We start from the raw sequence: 16,462 nt of genomic DNA on the forward strand, positions 1-16,462 counted from the left end.
TCTTTAAAAAAAGAAAAACCAATTGAATTAATTCACAAAAGTCAGCCAGACTACACATTTACACACGGCCAGGGTTAAGTATTAACCCTACATTGATATAATTTCAACAGCAGCCAGACGTATTAAGGACTGCATTAAATGAATAACCTTTCTCGGGTTTATCATCTATTTAATCTTTGAGCGACGCGCTCTCTTTAGTAGTTACTGCCGCTTATGCAAATTCTTCTGATATTGTTTCTTATTGAAAAGAGGAATATGAAAAGGACCTCTGTCACTCCTGATGAAAGTGTGAAATGCAACACTTTGAAAAACAGGATAATCAGCCAAAGTTGATTTTAAGAGTTTGCTTTGAATCTGAGGAGAAAGTTAGAGGCAGACATCTGACATCAGACATTGACTGTTTACTCGGTGTGACAGTGACTGTCGTTGAATATGTTTTATTGGAGGAGTTATTAGATAAATCATTGTAATTAGGAAATATCTGTCATATACATTTAATTGGTTTCAGGTGCCATGTTTCACCTGATCTTTGTGTTGAATTTGACGACAATATTGTGTGGCATTAAATTCAACTCCTGGTCACATTACAGTTCATTTATCTGACGTCCAAAGCGACTTACAATAAGTGCAAACAATCATGAGGATACACCTCCATACAGCAAGAATCTTGCAAGTACATCAGCTTCACATAGGTGAAATATTTAAGTGCAGTAAGTACAACATACATATCTTTTTTTTTGGTCAAAACAATAGTGCCTATCTTCTCCATCACAACACAGTGAAGTCCATTCAACGTGAAGCTCTCTTCAGTGTTATGATCGCCGCAGAGAGAAACAGTCCTTTCAAATTACAGCACACGCTTTTTCACATGGTGAATATTTCTATTTCATTCTGTGTGTAGTAGGTAAACAACAGTGTAGCTGCAGTGGCACATATTACATTTCTTGTAATTTGGTTGAGACACAAGTCTGAAAAAAGACATCGCCAGTTGAATATTAAGGCGCACAAAAGAAATACTGTAATATTTCATTTTTTATTCATGGATCAACTTATTATTCTCATCATCAAGGGACACAATCTTGTTCATGAGTACCGACAAAGCTTGACCTTGTGGAATTAAAAAAAAATTCCATTAAGATTTACCACCAATTATGGTTTGAAATAGTGCCCATATCCATGAGAAATAACTCCGCTGTCAGCGTCCACAAAGTCATTCCCAGATTTACTGTCAGGGGAGAAGGGTATGCCTTTGTCTCTCTCTCTGTCTCTCATGGTTTACAACTCTAACTCTGCTTTCTCTAGCTTTGGCTTATTCATGTTTGCAAACATAAATTGAGTTGTCTAAAATTATTACAGCAGCACAGTACATGAACCCTGCAGCTCATATCAAAACCTCAATACTTTGCAGCATTCGCTCCGATAGACTGTGTGTCCTAACTAATTATTCTCATAAGTGTCTGTCAGTAGTGCTTAATCTTAGCACTTCATAATTTGGTATGCTTGTACCAGCGATGGCCCATCGCTCAGCAGGGGTCATCAAAAGGGCCGTCTTTTCTCCGAGCGGGGCCAAACTAGTTAATTGAGGTTAATTTAAATCTCTGAATAACTGTGAGCAGGTGCTGGAGGTTGATGGTGGTTGTCAAACAGAGGCATGTCATAAATGACTTCCCCGCTGTGTTCTTTCTGTCAGTATGGCTATTATAGTTGAGTTTCACTTTGATGTGTGTGTTGATACATGCAAGTCAATCATAATTTGTCATGTGTTTTATGGGTTTTTGCGGAGGAAAAAGAGACAGAAGAAGAGTCGGCGTGTATGCTTCTCTAGTACATGGCGCACCTGATTACATTTGGCCCTTTAGGAAACAATAGTAGAAGATGCTATGTGAAGTGTTTTGATTTAAAAGCTGAATAGTCTCTGTTCTCTTTTCCAGACTGTGCAGGATCTGAATTGCAGCATTATGAACACTTATGCTTACTATGTGGAAACGCTTTGCCACCACAGTTGATCCTAATTATTTGGCAGAATGATTAACAAGATTTTGTGAAAGGAAATACTCCCATACTTTATATAATGAGCTATTTTCTCCCACTCAGCGCCACATGCCTCAGCTAGGCGGCCAGTTTCAGGCTCATGTGTACCTTTTGTTAGAGGGTGACTATTATCTTTTGCTGCTTCTCTATTTACATTATATTTTACATTTCAATACAAATTGTCCTGCAAGAAAAATGCTTGTCTGCCTGCCAAACTCTTTAAATGTGCTTTTTAAAATGGAACTGAGGTCGAGCCAAAGTTGTGTTTTGCTCTACTGTCTATGGGAGTTCCTTGAAGTCAACTTTTTAATTTTTTATATTCATTCATGGGTATGCTAAAGTCATTTTTTTTTTAAAGAAAATTTCAAAGTCATTTATAAAATACTTTATGATTCAAATTTCTAAAAAACGATTTTGAGATTTCATTTCTTTCTAGAAAACAGTAAAACAAAAACATTGTCACGTAATCACGTTGTGTATTAGTGCATCTATGTGTATTCATGCAGGTGCTTCCTTATGTCCACATGAACTAAGCTCAGAACCTTCTTGTCCAGGTATGAGATCCGGGACCCACACATGGTGGAGGAAAGTGTCATGCAGGTCCTGAAGGAGAGGGCCGACTTTGACAACTATAAGCCCCGCCCCTTCAACATGCGTGAATTCTACGACCGAACGGGCCACGACATCAAGGACATGCTGCTCTCCTGCTACTACCGGGGCATGGATTGCAGTGCTGAAGACTTCAAAGTGGTGAGTCAGCCGTGTCAATACTTCTATGTCCTCTGTGGGGCCGGCTGAGGCCTGCGTATACAGCGGTCACTAAGCATGTTTGTGATACAAACTCAGCGTTGATAAAGTGTGTTATAACTTCTATACAATAGGATCTCAGTTGAGCAATCATCGCTGAAGTTTTGCTTTTGGGAAATGACATGGCAGGATATACAAGGTTGTGAGTTGTATACACTGATTGTTATCTGTGGAGGCTTCATCAGATCCTTCAGGATGGGACTGAGAACCACTGTGTACACTGGCCAGGGGCCACCGACTGCACATCTTAGTGTGTTGATACACACCGTGTACATGCAGAGCCCCGCACGCTGGCCTATGTGCGCTAGTTCAGTCTCTGAAAGGTTGAGCAATGGTCTTTATAAAAGGGTGAAACTCGTTGCTGAACCCCGGGTCAGCGCCACAACACTTGCTTTATGAGTAAGACGTTAAAAATGGGCCACTCCGGGAGTGTATGTTTTTCTCATCTGCCTGATGGTTACAGACATCCAGTTATTGCCTGGAACCTGTGTGACCCTAATATTTGTTGTGCAGCGTATGGATTCATCAGATACAGCAGCAGCAGCAGCAATAGAAACACTGCAATGTCCGAAGCTCCTGGAGTTTACCTGATAGTGTAGCTATGTAGCACATGTTTGCCATGTCTGTGTAATAACAACCAAAACACCTGTTTATATTCATAGAAACACTGACGGCACTATTGACTTATTCTGTAGGTAACTCACGCACACAATTGATTGGTCATTTAATGTGTATTTTGCTGACACAAAGAAAACGACAAACATTGACTTGTTGCTGCAGTTATTTCTCTTTAAAGACTCTATATACAGTGCGCCATTCAGAACATTCATTTAGCAGTAAGCAACTATTTGGGCTGTAAAGATATAGTGGAGTAAGTTTGTGCTGTTAGCGCTGTTAGCCGCCGGCTCAGCCATCTCCATGTTGAGAACCGAGTGGAGGAAATCCCGGCCGAGACTCTGCATCGTAGATATGCTTTGGTTTCCGTATAGAGCTCCTTTAATTTGACTTTGACCTTCTTCCCCATCCAAATGTGTCTGTCTGCGGTGCTGTGCTGTGCATAGCATACAGTGTGTTTACCTGAGCTAGTGAGCTTAAAACAGCTGATTACTGCTGCGGGAAACATGGTTAAATGCGATGACTCTCAGCCATACAGTAAATGTCTGGGCTGTGATACAATACAATGACACAGAGCTGCTAAGTGAGCCTTTTCAAATTACATGTAACTTTGGATTCAGATGAATAATTTTTTGGTTTATCATTTTAATGTCCCTATTTTATTGTCTTGAGTGAGTAACGACATTACGAGCAGGGGCAACTTGTTGTTGCAGTAACATTTCTGCAATGTAAAGCCCGTAACCACTTTAAGAATTAAAATTCTAAATTCATTGAAGGAATTATTAATAAATACAGAAAAATAACACCAAAACATTTAGAAGGACAGAAGGCAACTCAGAAGAAATGAGTTTGAGTTGACTTTATGCTTATTAAATAATAATCCTTCCTAAACTGAATATTAAAATATCCTATCAAAAAGTAATATCCCTTTCTTTCTTTTCTACATAACAAGGCTCAGAAAAAAAAAGGGACTCACAATAAAATGTCCCACATTGCAACCAGTGGCATCCTGCTGTGGGAGACGGAGCTAATCCAGAAACTATCCAGCAGATGCTCAAGCCAGAGCAGGTGGCGAGTGATGATGGCACCGTGTTGATAAGGTTGATGTCTCTTGAGAATCCTGTGGTAATTGCAACCTAATACACATTTGTAAATGTCTCATAAAGGGTCCATTCGCCATAGATCACTGAATATCTCCTCCTATGGAGCCTTTTTAAGTAGACACTCCATTGTTGTTTCTGAGAAAATTGCACTTTTTGCTGTAAATCAATCCAGCTCCTCTGCACTACATTTAGTGATGTGCTCAACCTGTAGTTCCTGTCACTTACAAATAAAATGATCTCTAGCACAGCCTCCTGTGACACATAAACTGGACCGGCTGTTTAGAGGCTGAGACGTTTCCACACAAAACTGACCCTCACAAACCTCCGATAAATGCACTGCCATAAAGAACGAGAGCGACATTACAGGTGCACTTCAGATGACAAGCAAACGGCTTCTCCAGACCATTGCACCAGTTTGATAAATAACATGCATGTCTGTAGGCAGAGCATGTCGGTCTGAAAAATGGCAAGATTATTATTAAATGTGGCCCTCTGTCTCACTCTTACGCCCTGTGTCCTTCAGTGGTCCTTTGAGGTAGAATATCTCATGCTCTGAGCATTTTCTTTCCTCCCCGTATCCCGTAAAAAAAAAAATCTGTGTAGTACAGCAGTGAGCTGCAACCCGGCCCACATGGTGTGGCTCCTCTAATGTGCTGATGTGACCACATTTACTGTAGTTAGTTGTGCTTATGGCAGATGGTTCTTCGCAGGGCTCTACAGTAATAGTACAGTAGTGGACCTGGATAGCACAGCTCAGCAGAGAGCACTAATGGAGTGGAAAGAATCCTCAGTGCGATAGAAAAAGAAAAAAAATGTACGATGAACGCTCCCACCAGTCTCTTCCTCCAAACCCCAGAGCATGGAAGCAGTAAAACTGTGATTAACACTGTCGGCAGCTTCTGCTTGTTTACCCCCAGCATCGGCAGTGTGCCTTGCTGGCTGCTCCCTGGCTGTGGAAGATAGACAGAAACAAATGTCTCGGCTACATACGGCACCAGGGAGTCCACGTGCATCATTTTATCAGTGCTCTGATGAAGATGGAAAATAAAAGCCGTCAGACCGCAGCGATGGTACTACTTAATGCAGATCTCAGATGGGGGGGGGGGGGGGGGGGGGGGGGGGAGAATCCTCTAATACTGTCTAATCTTCTGATGGTGGACGTGGTTGGATGGAATTGATTTCACATTGTTTTCAGGTTCACGTTCCGGTGTCACGTCGACTATTATCCAATCAGAAGCACAGTATGTCCTTGTCAGAGGCCAATTGTTATCATCAATTAATAATCACTGGTCCCAATGCGCATTGGGACGCAGTGCCATCTTACCAATTTTCAGTCATTAATGCTGGAAGTGTTTCAGATTAGTAACTCTCTCTATCTTTGACCCACTCAGTTCCATCCATTGTGTCCCTGTCTCCTCTTTCTCCTTGGAAAGACTTTTGCTAATTGGGAATGCAGAGCGTTGTGCTTACGTCTTTTAGCTCAGCTGATATTAAAGAACAGCAGGAAAGAAAAATTACCCTCAATTAATATTAAAAGGTGGCTTTCAGCTTCTGAACCGTCGCTGCAGGAGATAATAAAAAAACACTAAGAAGTGAGTGAAATACAAAGACCAGAATTAGAATTTTTTTTATGACCTTTATTTTAATTAAAGAGACACATACGTCGACACATGGGGAAATCCTAAATGTACAGACTCAGTTTAAGAAGAAGATTATTGGGTACACAGTCTATCTTCGTGCATCCCTAAGGAACTCTCTGCAGATTATATTTTGATAGGTGATTGATGTCACAACATTTAAGTTATTCCATTTTGAACACTTCAACACTCCCACGTCTGACTTCAATCACTGGGGAAAACTGTGACAGACTTTGAACTTTGCACAACTCAAAACTGGAGCTAAGGGGGTTGGCAGAGAGAGAGAGAGACGGCACAAGAGAGAGGAAATAAGAACAAGAGCAAGAGGGACAGATAGAGGCCCAGGTAACAACACAGTCCTTGGGAAGAAACTGAACATAATGGTCAGCACAAAGACACATAGCTGCGGCAGCAACAGCAGTGCAATCAGTAGACAAACAGGTTTGTGCTCGTTTAACCTCTCAGAGAATGCAGAGCTGTATTATATCTCCCTTTTCCAGCTGCCCAATTGTTTGCCCAAACACGATGAAGTGTGGCAGCTCAACAGGTCTCTCCTTTCCACTCTTATATTTTTTTAGTAATAAGCAAAATGTCAGCTTCTATCCAAACGCATAGAAGGAAATACAAATATTTAAGGTCATAGTGGCGACAAGTTTAGACAAGATCTGAGTGTCTTTAACGAATTTGGAGAATAATCACAATTACGCCAGTTTTTCCTCCACGTCTCTGTCGATGGCCGTGTACTCCACTACTACTCTGACAGTCTTTCTGATATTCTCTTATCAGCAGCATGATTTGTAATCATTTGATTTGTAATTTGTAATGCCATATTCACATGGATGAAGAGTTGCAAGCCAAGTGAGAAAAGTAGCAACCTTGGGAGATTTGTGGACCATGACATCCTCTGATGATACATTGTGTCAAGTGTCAGAGTGCAACACTTTAGTAATTAAGTTGACACTTTAGTTGACATATTATTACCTTTTTAAACTTAATTAAATTGAGGGAAAAAAGTAATTGATACAACGGACTTTGAGTTACAACACATTTAAAAACTAGAAGGGCACTGGGAGAGTGCTGACCTTTGCCAAGGCCATTTCCATAAGTGAAAAATAATGCGTGTGTCCGCCCTGTGATTCGGGTCTGCTCCAAAATGTGATGAGTCCGTCCTTCACCCTTTCAGGTAAAGTGGGCTTAAGCAGTTAGCTTTATTGACATATGTGTGAGGTGATGTATATCTGTTAAAGTATAAGTTTAAATTATTGCCATATTAGACAACATTTAGATTTATCTTTCATAGTTCCCATTAGTCCATTTAGTCTCCCTGTCAAGTCTTTGACAAGCCCCCGCTCCACCCCCCCAACCTTTGTGTAACCCAGACTCTTACGTAATTACCATGATCATGATTCTATTGAGCTATTGGCTCCATTTCAGCGGCGCATTGACCCTTAGAGTCCACCTTTGGTTATACAGAGAAGTGTCGCTAATGAGATGTGATCAATAGAGAAAGCTTCTCAGAGACACCTGCCCATAGATCACATTTTACAAATCCTCTTTGAATTAGTGTAAAGGATAGGTTTGGGAGTCTTTCTTAAATATAGTTCTCTCTTTATTAATTCATTATCTCAATCCCTATGAAGTGTTCCCTTTCTTATCAATCTGGGATGTCTTCCTTTGCATTAGCAGGGACTGTGTTTCATTGCTGAGCCGCGGTGGAAGGATACTGGTAGCTGTGTGTAGGCTCTGCGCTGGAGTCACCTCGAGGCATCTGATTTCTTCGCTTGATTCCTGATGTAATCTAATTTAATTACATTAGCTAATAAATGCGATGACTGTTGAGACTGAGAGTCTTTTGAGGTACCTGCCATTTGTAATATCAGACGTTCAAACGTGCTTTAATCTCCTTCATTCCTTATCAACTGTTTTTTGACACAGCTCACTTTTGTTCCATCCTTTTTTTATTCATTGATATTCCGGTCTCATTCATCAGCTCAAAGCCGATGATTCTCCCGTTCCTTTTGGCTGGACAATTCCCACCACTGTCCCTCTTGAGGATAATTCAATCAATTTGCTATTACTGTAGAACGCAAAGACATGGATCAATTAAGTTGTTGCTGAGTAATGGATGCATCCCTGATGAAAATAATGCCTTCTCTTTGAGTGTACTCTCATCATCCGGCGAGTCAAGTTAGAAATCCCATTGTGAGGTAATAGGGATTTTGTAATGTGTCTATTTAAAATATTTTTCAACCAACTACCATGCAGAATCAAACATTTGACACCCTGACACATCTTGTAATGTTTCCCAACCTTTTTCCACATTACATTACATTACAGTTCATTTAGCTGACGTACAATAAGTGCAAACAATCATTAGGATACAACTCCGAACAGCAAGAATCTTACAAGTACATTAACTTCAAATAGGTGAAATCTTTAAGTGCAGAACAACAGCTTCAAATAAGCCAAACAAAAGTGCATCATACAGAAACAATAGAATACTAATTCAACTATTAGCTACAAATAAGCCAAACCAATATAAGTGCTGTTTTCAGTCTCTTCCAGGAACTCTATTACATATCTAAAAGTCTGCCAGGACACGGTGTTGCCAGAATTGTCTGTTTATTTCGCAGTAGATTTGGTCAAACTTTCATTCTCGCCTCAGTACTTCTACTCCTCTTCCGATGACGTATTAGTTTTCACACACTCTCAATCGAAGCACATGTTGTTAAGGTGACTCAGGTTGCAATCAGACAATTGTTGCTGGTAATTACATTTTTACACTTCACATTTATACCCATAGACAAGATCAGCCTCACACCAATGTGTACTTGTGTTTGTCACATATGCATGTCTGTGTATGTAGTTATAAACATGGCCAAATATATAGCCAATTTGTTGAATTAGGTTTATTTTTATGAAAGCATACAAAACACACGTCAAAAGCCTATATGTTTTAAAACGGAAAGATGTTTGTGACATATATTGTTTTTTCTTTACATTATTGATGTCCTTTAGGATTGCTCTGTCCCCACTGGGCATTTTAACTTGCCTCCTACCTAATTGGCCAAGTTTATGTCGGCTTTTTCACCAGCCATGCATGTCCTTTCCCGCTCTACACACATACACACGGCACCTTTTATCTCACCTCTTGGTTTCATTTTTAATTGCAGGTGGATTGGACATGGTAGTTTCTTGATGTGTGAGGTGCAGGGTGGAAACAAGGTGAAAGGAGGAGGGAAACATAGATGAAGATTCAGGAGAGATCTGAGAATCCATTTATTCCATGTGACCCTGTCACTGCTCCCACCCTTACAAAAATGTTTTTTAATAATGTATCGGGTGTGGGAGAAAACACAATGGAGTGAGAGTAAGGAAGAAAGAGAGGGAGATAACTTATTCCTTCAATAATCAATTATAAACACTTTGGAAGAAATCAGAGGCAACGGATGGCTGCGCAGGGCTTTGGAGAGAGAGAGAGAGAGAGAGAGAGAGGGGGAGAGAGAGATGGGAGAAGAGAGAGAGAGAGAGAGAGAGAGAGGGATATCGATAGGTAGGGCTAGAGAGTCTCTCGATAGATCTCTCTCTTCTACTCTTCTCTCTTCTTCTCTCTCTCTCTCCTCGCTCTCGTGCTCTCTGCGTAGAGAGAGGAGAGAGAGAGGGAGGGAGGAGGAAACGGTCCTGAAATAAGAACGTTGGTGTGTGCCAGCGGGGGAGTCTCTGTTTGGCTCTGGGTTAGTGCAGGAGGAAGGAGAGAAGAGGTGGGGATTGATAGACACTGAGAGAAACCAGAGAGACCATCGGCGCACGAGCTGAATGAGAAGCAGGGTGTTGTGAGCTCTCTGTGCTAAGGTCCTTCCTGCATGCACACAGTGAGTGTAAAGCTCTCATCGCCACTTCCACTGCACAAACAACGCATGATGCTTCAGAATCCGCAGACAGTCCTGGTGATCATTCACATGGTACTGGCAGGTGGCATTAGTCAGCTAAGTACCGTCCAGAGTCGCATTACCAGGGCGGACTCTTTTTTTCTTTTAGTGCCTTTCTGATCATTTCTGTGATTTAGTCATTCTTATAGCATTTGGTAGATTACATTCTGCCAATTTGTATTCTTACCTCTAGTTCATTAACACCTTTGAATTCATCAAAGATACATTACGGGGGAAACGTGATTAATGGTTTTGGCATTTAAAGTTGATTCTGATAATTACAGCGGCTGATTGATGACAGCTAGTAAGAGTATGTGCTCTTTCCAGAGATTGCATGATGTGGCTTTTTGCCTTAACTGTATTATTAAATATGACACTTGGGATAGTGAGCGACAGGCGGGTCAAACAAGATGTTTCTTTATTTCACAGAGGACAGTCCGATAGGGTGATGCTGTCATCTTGTGTTCCAGCAGCTAGGGATAGATGGAGCGAGAAAACACCACTAAGTCCCAATGGGATGGTGTGTTTTCCTCTTCATCCAACCATCGTCTTGATTGTTTCTTTCTTTGTCTCTTAGGTACATCTACTACCTTAAAATACCCTGTCAACTTCCCTTTGACTGTTTCTTTAAATCAATGAGTATTCAAAGTAAGAAACATGAATGAATGTTTGTTTGTGTTCTTGTTACAGATTTCATTTTTAAAATCGGATTTTCATTCCTAATGCATTGAAGTGTTTCAGCATGTAGGTAGTAACTTATGAAGCCCGGGGCTTCGCTGCATCTGTTTTTATTCTTGTGCTTTTATTGATTTGGAGGTAATCTGGAAATGACACCTAACATAGGTTGCCATAGCACCTGGATAGAGCTGTAGAGTTGTGTAGAGGTTGGGTAGGAAGCACTTCTTCGGATAAAGAGACACAATATAGGAACGTGAAGTAATGTTTCAGCCTACAGGTGATGAACAGGATGTAATCAACTGATGCTCTTTTTAACTTATAGAACGTGGAAGAGTGTTGAGTCAAGATATCTTAAAGGTTCAATGTGTAAAATAGGCCAGCATTTAAACATTAAAACAATGAACTCACATTATCAATGTGAAGAGGAAACAGTGTTGACGTTGTGTCAAAGACGTCTTTGTGTTGTGCTGCAGAGATATCTGCTGACGTTAGCATGCTAACAGCTAGCACCGCTCCGTCCAGTCTTGTAATACCGCTTGTTCCTCTAGAGGTGATAGTGAGTCACTGTAGCTCCAGTCTGCCCTCAGTACAGAGGGAGAAGAAGTACCTGACTGGCTTGTAAATATTACAGCCATGTTCTGTGTCTGTTTTTAAATTTAGAAAAGCACCCGCCCCACCTCCCTTCGTCCCCCCAGCTGCCAGGAGGCTGTTTCTCTGAGCGTGTAGCTGCCTGCAGCCCTGGGAAGGCGTAACTTCAGTTAGCAGGTAGCTCGGAATTACACATTGAACCTTTACGATGGTGCAAGAGTACAACAAAGTATTTCTTTACAAGTCACTAAAAAAAGGGAAGGCGATGGAGCAGGCATGGATAAGACTTGGAACAAGTCCACATTATGATTAGTACTTATCTTGCATTGTTTTTATATGTTTTTGTTGAATATTTTGTGTCAGTCAGTCAGTCAACTGTTTTAAATGAATAAATGATGCTTTGGATTTCTTACTGATGAAAATGGAGACTTGTCACTCAATGCTCAAACAACCTCTGTGTGTTCTTGTTATCATCTGTTCACCCACCAAGGCCTGAAGGCAACAGCTCATCCATTGTTTATTGCATCTGTTTTCAGGATTTTGATAAAGTTTCAGCGTTGCAAGCTTGTGAAAATGGGCCAATGGGAATATTGGCGTCTAATTCATCATTCAAGCTTCAAGAAAAGACACGATTCAGATATTCTGTCGAAATAGGACAAAAGTGGTTTGAAGTCGGGATGTCACGAGAACCAATTATTCGGTACCAAGTTAATGGCAACATTTTGTACCGATACCGCAGGTACCGCCGGTACCGTAGGTATCGTCAGCTTGAGACTTACGGCTTCTTGTCTACCCCGGAACAAAAAAAATCAGTTTGGAAAGCAGTAAACTCCTCTGATAATGCTTCCCTGATGAAGCTTTATTGTGAACAATGAATACGTGTCGGCCGGAGGAGAGCTAATCAACGATAGCTGTTTGCTGTTAGCAGCCGCTTGAGCGAGGTTTGAGTTATGATGTGTTCAAGCTCTTTTCAGTAAAATGAGTACTGGGTTAAGGTGAGCTTCCTAACAAAAACCAGTATGCAAACGGTAATTGTTTTGTTTTTATTAATTTATGTATTTTTAATCTTTAATCAAATTGGTTGCGAGAATTGTGGAATTTCCCTTCTAAATGTCTGGTATCGTAACATCCCTAGTTTGAATTTCTGTTTTCAAATCTGTTTAAATTCTGTGAACATTTTTGTTTGTAGATAAAGATACTTGAGACTATCTTTCAGAGAAGCGTCTCGACTTCATGGCATTTTCTCAAAATTAAAATGTTTGTTTATTAAACGTTTGTATTTGTTAGATTTGGACAGTGTGGACCTCCTAGAGCAGGGGTCGGGAACCTTTTTGGCTGGGAGAGCCATAAAAGCCAAACATTTTTTTATGTATTTCCTTGAGAGCCATATATTTAATAGATTTGAATGCAACTTTATGCGTGCATTTTTTAAGAATAACACCTTCTCCGAGTACTAATAGCGCTTTCAGTGTTTCATTGAACACGTGCTCTTTTATTAAATAAACTAAACGCTTACGTTATTTATCTCATTTATGTGCACGTTTCAGTGTTTACTGCACGGGTGTCAAACTCAAGGCAATTATATCCCGCGAGAAAATATCATATGTCTGTCATAACTGGCCCGCCGGTTTTGGTAATTAAATCAATGCATGGCACAACCACGGGAAATACATTTGAGGAAGAATCTAAATATGTGAATGGAATGAAAGTTTTTGGAAAGCAAAGGGAAACACACCACAGATCTCTGGGACGATGTGAGCTGGACTGTTAGTGCGACATAACGAAGCATCTCACTGTTAAACCTGCAGCTTCAGGGCCGTGTGATCACGGACATGTGTGATGCCGAGCTGCCTGTGGGAGACTCTGATGCAGAAGGAAACTTTGGTCACTACGTGTTTCCAAACACTGACAAACATCTCCACCGCTGTGTTCCCGATCTAACTGAGACCATTTGCCGACTTTGCAGCTCAGATATTTAAATTGAACTGCTCAGCAATCCGTTTGCAGTTGACTTAAATATGTTCCATATCTTTTTGCACTTTATCCAATATGTGTATCCTGTTCAATACATGTGGACCGTGTTTGGCCCTCTACGTAGTCCCAGTTTTTAATGTTGGCCCTCTGTGACTGAGTTTGACACCCCCGGTCTACTGCTTGCTTTGTGCAGTTTCTCCTCTGCTCGGTTTCGCGACGGGCGGGGCTCCGCCCTCTACACACACACACACGTGTGAAAACACCTTCACCTACAGTCAGAGACAAAGCGGAGGAAAGGAGAGGGGAGAACTAAAAACAAATCCGTTGCTAAATGTTTTACTTTAAAATGACACAATATAATTATTTATTACTTGTTAATCATGTTAAATGTCAGCTCAAAATTGTCTGCGAGCCATATTGCGTTATCGGAAAGAGCCATAGGTTCCCGACCCCTGTCCTAGAGTAACACTCTCTCAGTGTGTTGACCAGAAGGTGGCTGCAGAGCCCAGTGTTCAAATAGAAAAAAGACTTCTATAATTGGAGTCCAGGCTGTCCTGGGTAAAGACTCTGACTCGGTGAGTGTTTCAATATTCAGCCTCTGCCTGCAGGACCCTAAGCGGTGCTCTTTTTTTCATCCTCATCCATGTGCTGTCTGAATATCACTTTTTAATGTTTAATTACCAATATGGTGTAATGGATTAAATATATATACAAACATTAATTCTAACCTCTGTAACCTTGGTGCTGTGTCTTAAATTTTCCTTTCCTAACCTTTCGTCTTTGCTGAAAACAACTGTCAGTCATTATCTTTTAATGTTTCCTCCTCAGCTCCCAGTCTTTTTATCTCACTATTCCCTTGCGACAGATTTCTTTTTTTTACCCCAGCAGTGGGGGTTTGTGAGGGAATTTAAAAGCATCAGAAATCATTTACAGATTGCTGAGTGTACAGTTCACACCAGCCGAGTTCACTGTATGCAGAAAGGTGCAGGCAGCATATTCATGCACGTCCATCTAATTTATGTCTCTATTCAGTATGTGTGTGTGTTTGTATGTGTGTGTGTGTGTGTGTGTGTGTGTGTGTGTGTGTGTGTGTGTGTGTGTGTGTGCGTGTGTGTGTGTGCATGCTCCAAATTATATATCCAGATTCAAGACCTTCTGCTTTATAGTGACATGCTGACCTGCAACTTTATTGGTTAAACCTCCCAAAAGCAAACTTCATGGTTTTTTTTTTATCTCTTTAGGCTGTACAGTTCTCAAAAAGTTGCCAGTTTTCTAAGTTGTAATGTACTAAACTAGAGCAGGACTGCCTCTCCTGCTGTTTCCCTAGTGATGGGGTTTGTGTAGGTGTATATGCATCTGTGTTTTTGAATTTGTGTTTAATACCCAACATTATATATATTGTATACACATTGCACTTCACTTTAGGCACAAATATTCTCGAGGTTGTATTTGCCATATAGGCGTTTACGTAATGCTGCAACTTTCGCCACGGCAGCATTTCTCTTTTAATATGGGAAAGTAATTTTGTCCTAATGCCAAACTGACAGTCACAATGGATGTGCGAGGCCTCGGTTACAAATCAGTGGATGGGAGGTGGCAGCAAAGTGGACCCGGCTAAAATACAGCCGCTGCACCCTTATTCTGTCACTGAGTTTATGCTCCTGTTTACCAGAGGAGCCAACAGCTGAGCAGCACTGACATTATTGTTTATGAAAGGATGAAGGAAGGTTATAGTGGAGTTCAGATCACCTGATACGTAACCTAAACAACAGAGATGGGATCCGACAAGTGTCTCACTCCACTCATGCAACCTTGGGGGGGGTTCTGTTTCTGTCGTCTTAGTCAGAGAGGATGTTGCCAGTTTATCTGACCTGTGTGCCGAATAACCAACTCTAATGGCCTCATTTTCTAGAGTCCTCTTCTTTGTCATCTTACCCTCATAGATATTTGTTTGATTGCCAATGTTTTGGTCAGCTCACACATCAACTAGGCATTATCTGACTTTTTAACATTTCCAGCATGTTCAAGTGGTGCACACACAGTGTTTGGTATTTAAGTGATTGGTCAGATAATGCCACCGTAATGAAAGGTCAAAAACTCCCATTTGGAAAGGCCGCATTACTTCTCTGCCATTTGTTTTGTTGTTGATCAAAGTAAAAGACAGAGGCAGCCTGTGGTGTCTACAGGCTTTCAGCACCTCGAGAAACAGTTGTAATGTTGCCGTGTGTACACGCACACCCCCTGACCACAGTACAGAACACTGTTTTGCTGAAGCACATCCTAAAAAAACTCAATATTATTGATTATTATAATAATTAGACAAATAAATTCCCTCGCATTTTAATTACAATGTATCTCATAATACACCCTGAGCTCAGTTAGATTTCAGAAGCCATGCAAACATGGGATATTGTCTCGATTACGCCGCTTTAAAGATTCACAATGCAATGATTTGAATTAGCCCCTTTCTACACTGACACTTCAAGGCACTGCGCAGAGTCACAGCTAGAATAATCACTTTGTCCAGAAGGCTACAAGAAGTGGACGGCTGGTGCTGAGAAAGCGAGGACTCACTTTTATATATATTATTTAAAAGTCCTACTCTTGTCATGTCTCACAGGTCTTTTCCTTGAGACACAAAATGTAGACGGCCTTAGTTTTCTGGTTCAAAGCCCAGTTTAGTCAAGGAGCACAGCTTCACGTCATGTGTCAAAGAAATAAAAGGCCAACACTTAACACAGTTGTGCATGACTTCATCCTAAAGATTCTGCTCAACCGAGTGTAAGGGTTGGTTTGATGAGGAGAAATCTGTGATTGTGTGTGTGTGTGTTCAGTTGCACACAGGCCTCCATGTGATGCATGGATGCACATCATAGGTGTGTGATGGGATGGTTTAATTGAAATCTTCCTTTAGGGAGTATGATGCACATCTTTTGCACATTCAAACGTCGGTGCAAATCATGCCTCCAGTTGGTTTCTCTGTGTATGTATATCGATATTGATAAGGTTACACAAATTGTCAGATACAGCTCAACTATCCGATAAGCAGTTCAGTCGGAGCACGCCGATGTTCTGTTCTTAACCCCTGTAACTACACAGC

The 16,462-nt window shown here is 40.9% G+C and overlaps 1 protein-coding gene across 1 annotated transcript in view; it reads left to right on the top strand.

Annotated features, from left to right (window-relative positions):
- Window positions 1–16,462, top strand: part of asic1b (acid-sensing (proton-gated) ion channel 1b) — a 144,094-nt gene that overhangs the window by 5,944 nt on the left and 121,688 nt on the right. Inside the window, 1 exon segment of the mRNA XM_029432166.1 lies at window positions 2,586–2,781. Coding sequence (XP_029288026.1) covers window positions 2,586–2,781 — 196 coding nt within the window.

Source organism: Cottoperca gobio, chromosome 5 (assembly GCF_900634415.1).
Source record: "Cottoperca gobio chromosome 5, fCotGob3.1, whole genome shotgun sequence".
Classification (NCBI taxonomy): Eukaryota; Metazoa; Chordata; class Actinopteri; order Perciformes; family Bovichtidae; genus Cottoperca; species Cottoperca gobio.